A 7,500-nucleotide genomic window follows, 5' to 3' on the forward strand; every position below is an offset into this window, starting at 1 on the left:
TTTTTGTCTTTCTTTTTCTTAGTACCTAAACAAATATACCCTATTTACAATTACATGCCACATGAAGCTCACTTTGAAAATAAAGACCCATTTTATATTCCAATGTTTAAACAGAGGATGGCATGGAAAAAATCTATGAATATTGTAAAGGTCAAGTAAAGTTTATCTAAATGAAGTGGCAGATCTAAAAGCCACAATATACCTTATATTCATATAGTGTGTGGATTTTATCTATTCAATACATATTGAAAATACTAAATTTACAATGTCAAGATATTTTTGTTTTCTTCCTGAGGGGAGGGAGGTTTTGTGTGTGTATATTTATGTATATATTCTTTTAATAAATTCATCTGCATTAAATCGTACAATTCACATCAACATCTGGACTAACAGAATAACAATTCATTTGATGACAGAAATTAATACATATTGCTTAAAACAATCTAATGCTATTTTTTGAGTCTTGAAAAAGAGCTAAATTAACTAATAAAAACAACAAACACGGTGGGGCCTGCCACCAGCCTTGCTAGTGATGTAACCATGCACTCAATGATACATCTGTGTTGCCTTGCTACAGAGTCAATAGGATTTATATGCTTACAGATCCAATGAACACATTTTCCTGTTTGAAAACCAAAACTGGCAAATAAGACAGAATTTTTTTCTGTCAATGCCATTGTCACAGAGTTTACTTCTTTTCCAAGTGTGCTTCACGATCATCAGTTCCATATTTCTAGCTTTCACACCAATGAAAAAGTCTATTATAAAAGAAAGCACAGAATTCAGTGAATCAAGTCCTACTACAGTTAACTCTGCTATCTTCCTTATCATTAGAATGGTATTTAACATATGAGCAATTCATTCAAACACACCATACAAATAAGTCCTTCAATATCTTTTTTTTATTTTCATTTTTTTTTTTTGCAATACAATTTTTTTTCCATAATACCACACAGACAGGAATAAATTACAGTACAATTTCATGCATCAATGAAAGTAGATGAAGAACACCAAGTGATTTCACATTCAGTCATCTGTTACCTACAAAGACTGGTGAATCAGACGACCTGATGCCAATTTACTTAACAAGCATTTGCATTCATATTCCTTCCTTTCAGTTGGGTACTAAAAAATATGAAATGAAAATAAATAGAATAAAAATAAAAATAGTACGAAATATCTAGACCTGACATAGAATGAGATTACGAGGTATATAACCTTGAAAAGAAAAGTGAGAGAGAGAAAAAAAATCACATGAACAGTTTCTCGTCTGTTCAAACCTAAAATTATACATTTCATAAAACATTACAGTATCAGGACCATCTTGCTCATTTCTTTAGAAATATGGTCTTCAATATTTTTTTCTATAAGAACATATAAAAAAAAAAAAAGGCTGGGAAGACGGAAGACAAAATGTCTAACATAAATTTCCTAAATAAATAAGAAATCTTTATGATAAATTTATAAATCTTTCCTTTTTCTCCATTTACTCATAGTCAAAACAAATCCATCTTCCCAATATCAGCCTAAAAAACACAGGCCAGCAGGTGAGTGAAGCCTCCACAAGCTTACTTCTTTAGTGGTGTCAACATGTCAATTGTTCTTGTAATCAAAAGTCACCTTGAACCATAATTCATCTGATATGTAACTTACGAATAAAAAAATAAAAAAATTAATGCCCCATGGAAACTCTCAGAAATGAAGCACAAAGTATTTAGTACAGGAGAAAAACAATGACAAAAATAAAATATAAAAGGCAAGGTAATTATATTTAGGGCTCCCTATAACCTATCCATGTTTGAAATGGTATGCTCTCAAAAACTTGCTAGAACAATCACTGAAATCTTTAAAAAGGAAACTAATAAAATTATAAACAGAAAAGCACTATACTATAACTGTTGCTATTAAACTATTGTAGCTTAGAAATCATAACCATCACAACTACTATTGACACTAAGATAAATTTTCAAACTCATATTATTAAAATAATAACACTCTCACTCTCTCTCTCTCTCTCTCTCTCTTTCTTGCTAGGACAATATGAACTATGAGTGTTCCTTAGACTTTATTGACATTTCCAGTACACCTGAGAAGACTGATTCTAAAGAAAATGTTATCGCAATAGCAGTGAAATAAATATTTCATATCGATCATGAGTCAATGAAAAGTTCATTCATGGTAGACTCGACACAAGTTGTACTTTTCTCTCTTTTTTTTTTAAATAATTTGTTATGCACATATTTTTCACCACATATTCCTTGAAGAACTGCCTTTTATAACAAAATGATAGAAATAAGAATGATGTGATAAAAATTGTCCTATATTTTCTTGAACATTAAATTAGGGTAAGACACTTCCATTACCTTGTTTATCTTGTTCTGCCATCCCTATAACTTTTAATTATCTTTATAAATAATCATTTGATTTGGGTATACATGAAGTAGCAAAACTAAAAATACGAAAGTAGATTTATGAAGAAAAAAAAAAAAAAAAAAAAAAATCAACAACACAAACTGTCAGAAGTTATCTTGCAATCTTTCACACAGGACAATAATATGCATCTTGCATTTGTTAGTCAAGCACTCGCACTAATCATAGTACACTTGGTTTATTTCAATGGCCCCAGTAAGAAAGGGGTAAAAGAGAAGACAGACTTATGTACCATGACTGCTGACTTGGGGAGAACCCAAATATCAACATTTTCCTTACTAAAGTTGCTACTGATAACAAGTCTCTCTCCTTTTTTTTCTATTAAATTCCTATGACATAGTATGTGATTGGCAAGACATCTAACTTCCCTGTCAGTAAATATCATGATGACTTGATTGTCATATTAATTCATGTAAAAAGTTTTTTTTTTCTCTCTCTCTCTCTGTCATTCAACCCACTGACTCCAGAAGTGCAAGTATACATATACCAGCCACTGTGATTTAATCTCATTAATTTTGTTTAGACACAGATGGCTTCTGAAGTATTTAGTCAACAAGGAGTCAACTACTAGGTGAAGAAGATCTCATGTATTTACCCTATTCATTGAATTTTCATAATAATTACTGTTAATAACATTGTTATTATTACTGTTATTATTATTATCAATATCTTTATTATCACCCTTATCATCATTATTACTATTATCAAAATGTTTATAACAATAGAATTAGAAATAAACTTTTTAAGAAAAATTCAAGAAAAGAGGTATACAGCTAAAGTCTAGGCCTAATAACTGACATCTTGGTAACTAAACAATGTTGTAGCCATCTATGTGTAAACACAACTGATAAAATAAGACTACAGTGGACAGTGTAAGCATCCAGTGCCAATGAGCTAAACAGAGTAGTTCATGGTTCAAAGCCACGTTCCAATGCTAGTTTGCTATCCACAGGACACATGGTTTAAGTTCTAGTTAAATTCAGGTCTGATGGCTGGGACTGAAAGGATTTCAAGCTTGAAAAGGTTAAGTTTTATTTAAGGACTATGTTTGAAATTGCTTTGTGTAACTTCATTCTGCCTAGCTGAGGCAAGGTACAATAAAAACAAAAGTATACATTAAAACTGGGTGACATTCTACCGAGATGAGGTAAATTAGATAAGGTCTATCTAAGATATGATTATGTGAGATTTAGGTTAGAGGTTGTTTCTATTATGTATCCGTGGATAATGGAAGAATATACAAAACCAGAGAGAGACTGGGATGGGCAAGCTAGATATTCCAATGAGTCTGGGTTTTTTAAATGTTATGTATTCTTTGTCCTATGAATTGCAAATCAGTAATGAAATATGGGACTGTATCAAAAACCACTGCCTTTCTCAAAAGATTAAATAATACTTACAAAATGGTTGAAGAATTACATGACAACAAACATAAAACATAATAATAAAAATAAGATGATAAAAAAAAAAAAAAATCTTGTCATGTAGTATTATCATCAACATGGACACATATAAGAAAGTTTTTAATCCTCAATGAGCATCATATTCTACATTCCATCAAAGTGACAATGTTCACCCTTCTTAAATATTATACTCCATCCATCTTGAGAGAATATATCATGTCACAAATGAGATGAATAGCCAGATGACTTTGTATAACACCAGTAGTATTGGCAACATCAGAACAGCGATTTATCCCTCTTGCTCTTAACATCAAAATCTTGGACATGAAAATAAAAAGTAGAAGAAAACAAGATATTTAAAACAAAAAATATAGATTGTAGCAAATAAGGAAAACACTACATGAACTCCACATTTCAGATTCATCAGTGAAGGTTTGGACACAAATTCCTTCACGACACAAGGAGAAAAACCATTCTTTCTACCAAGCATCTCGCTACACCTGATAGGTTTCATCACACAAAATTCAACCCTGTGGACGAACAAGGTTACTCCAAAAGAGGAAGGATGTTGTATTTACAATGGTGTCTTGTAGAGCTGGTACACAAATAATGGATGATGGAGTTGATTTTGATGAATCGATGATTGAGTCAGCCAAGCATGTAAGAACTCAAGGTGAGCATTCTGGCATCTTATGGATCCTACTGTGATTCATACTCTAGAGTGACCACCACCTTTTCCAGGAGAAAATAGCAAGGCATGCTTATCATGATCCTTGTCTTTGGTCTTGTTATTTTCTAAATTAAAAAGACATATCTTAACAGTGAACAGTTTTCCAGGGATAACTGATACAGATCCAGCTGCTGTCACCAAATGTGTTCAAAATAATATATCTTATAGAATAAAGCTTGACCTTCCAAACATTAAAAAGTTCTTCTGTTATCAGTCAGCTTCTCTTGGGGGGAGGAAATTGTATCTGAAATCAAAACTGACTTAGAACAGTATATCCACTTGGAAAAATCCATATTTTTTTACCAAAATATTTATGTTTTTGAGGCACAACTTCGAAAGTTAAGTTCCAAAAGAATCTAAGCCAGACGCTGATACCACAGTTGGGGAGTGGGTTTAGCATTACACTCATAGAGGAATGATTCACAGGATGACAAGATCCAACAAGCTGTCCATCACTCAGCCATATCATGTAGGAAGTCTCTGTGTCACAAAATAATAAGTAAAGTTGTGTTTGTGGCAATAGTGGCATGACACCAATGCCCTGGTACTAACTTTGTGGCACTAACAACCATTGGTGCTACACAAACTTAGTGGCACCAGCAACCAAGAACACACCACAAGCGACGAGATATTAGGTCTGTGGCACAAGAGATCACTTCACTAAACAGCTGCGCCGTTGCTGAGGAACATGTGGGAAGTTGGAGATTCAGACTCACTCCCTGGGGATAAGAAATGTGTCTGTGAGAAGCACACAGGCAATAAATGCATTAGAAAGAGCTGCTGATAACCCTGACAGCTGCCACACCTGCTCCTCCTTCAGCATCTCTTGCTTTTGCTACTACTCTTGGTATCTGGAAAAAATCATGAGTGCAATTAGATCCAAGACAAAATTTATAGCTGGGGAAAATGTATTATTCTTATCATTTAACATGTTATATACACATTCAAGATATTCATGAGCCGGAAGACCCAAATCTGCCAAACTAAAGCAACAAATAAGGAAAAAGGCTATAACTCAGAGCATATTAAACTGACATATGATACTAGGCATATACTTGATCAGTTAAAAGCACTAAATACACTATTTTCACAATAATAGGTACCTTAAATAAAGTCACCATTCAGTCAATAAAAATTCAAACATACACCCAAACACACACAAACAAAAGATACATCTATGATATACCTATGTGCACACACGCACGCTGATGCACAAACACACACACATACACACAAACACTCACACACAGATGCACGCAAATATGCATAACACTTACATTTTACCTCTTTACTTGAAATAAGCTGTAATGAAATGATATTCTCTGCACAAAAAGAAAGAAAGAAAGAAAAATTCTTTCTTGCTCAATCTTGACTCTACTGGTAGATTAAAATAGAAAAATTGGTAAAGAAAAAATTGAAAGCAAAGACAGTAAAACACTGGTGCTGGTGTCTCTCATGGTCATTAACATTTAATTCAAGTGGGAGTATAAAAGCAGTAAAATATATAGAAATATAGAAAATCATTATCTCTCTTGGAGCTAGTTCCTTGTCACTCATTTGGGAAGTATGCTCTTCTTCAGCAACTATAATGTCATAAACTTGAGCATTTGAAATATATTTCAATATATCAAAATTTATCTAACACTCTACTTTACCATCATTTTTAAATGTCTGAACTTTTAAAAAGTATACTTTAGTTAAAGGCGGAATGTGACGGGGGGGGGGGGGGGGGGGGGGTCAGAGGAGCGAGGGCTTTTGCACTAGAGGAGGCAGGGCTGCTGTGGCTGCAGAACAATGCATCATCAATCTATTTCTCCACTGAATTCATGAGTGATAAAAGTGTTGCATTTAGGATAAACAGCACCTACTAAGCCAGAGAGAAACCAAGCTTGTGCATTGTTGATTCTTTTTGTGTATATTATGTTTATTATAGGTGATAAGAAGTACCATAGAAAGTCTAAAACCACACAGAAGCAATGACAGAAAAAAACTTGGCAAATTCACAAACTCTGTGACTCTGGCACTCCTTTGTGAATAATAGATTTCAAAATTTTGTCAATAAACAAATTTTGTCTGTTTGTTCAATTAAAATCTTAAAAATCAATTGGATTTACTTAAAACTAAAAAGGTACTGTATTTTTTATTTTAACTGTTCAAGAAGCCTACATATCATAAAAAATGTGAAGCATTTACTTAGTAATTGGGGAATTTTTCCTGAAAAATCTATTTTGCTTGATATTATGCATATGTCAGCCTATATGACATGGCAACATGATCTATAGGAAATTTAACAAGAACCCTTCCCTCCTCCCTTCCATCTGTTAAAATATGAAATAACTAACGTTTACAACCATAAAATAAAAAAATAAAAAAATAAAAAATAAGAGATGCTATTTGATTTCAAGTATTGTTCTGTAGAGCATTAGGGTGCCACAACATTCATAATTCTTTTTTGTATGGGAAAAATGGATGATGAAAATGGCTATTTGTCTAGACATTATTAAACCTTTATTTCAAACATTATTCTTAACTGATCTTTTTTCGCATTCTTTTGGCAAATGTCACATCCTGCCTTAAAGTTTAAAATGGGAAAAGTTGATTTTAATGTAAACAGTACACTAATGTGATATTCCTTTTCTTTATAGTCACCATTCTTTGCATGATCAAATTTCCTAAAAAAAAATAAGGAACATAACACTGCAAAATGTTATACAATAAGGTCAAACAAAAATTTTTCCTGAACATTAGAGATGTACCATTAGCAGTGGCTTTTGTGCCATTCTGTGCTGCTGCAGATCCCCTGTACTGTGGCGCTGGTCCCCATATCCTCACGGTGGCATCATCTGACACTGATGCAATCATCGCAGGGTATCTTGGATTCCAGGTGACACAGTTGACAGTTCGGGTGTGGCCGACAAGGGTGACTACAGGCAGTTC

At 33.2% G+C, this 7,500-nt stretch overlaps 1 protein-coding gene across 4 annotated transcripts in view; it reads right to left on the minus strand.

Moving 5' to 3' along the window:
• The window catches only part of LOC125025140 (WD repeat-containing protein 26-like), a 17,150-nt gene that overhangs the window by 2,540 nt on the left and 7,110 nt on the right, over positions 1-7,500 (minus strand). For 2 of the 4 annotated variants that reach the window (XM_047613099.1, XM_047613124.1), the window contains exons 10-11: positions 7,320-7,500; positions 1-5,282 (exon numbers count right to left, since the gene is read on the minus strand). The exon at positions 1-5,282 is cut by the window's left edge and continues 2,540 nt beyond it; the exon at positions 7,320-7,500 is cut by the window's right edge and continues 32 nt beyond it. In XM_047613099.1, coding sequence (XP_047469055.1) covers positions 5,224-5,282; positions 7,320-7,500 — 240 coding nt within the window. In that variant the 3' untranslated portion in view covers positions 1-5,223. Of the gene's footprint in view, positions 5,415-7,319 lie in introns of all 4 variants that reach the window. The other 2 variants (XM_047613114.1, XM_047613108.1) reach the window with 2 other exon arrangements.

This window comes from Penaeus chinensis, chromosome 1 (assembly GCF_019202785.1).
Source record: "Penaeus chinensis breed Huanghai No. 1 chromosome 1, ASM1920278v2, whole genome shotgun sequence".
In the NCBI taxonomy this organism is placed as follows: domain Eukaryota; kingdom Metazoa; phylum Arthropoda; class Malacostraca; order Decapoda; family Penaeidae; genus Penaeus; species Penaeus chinensis.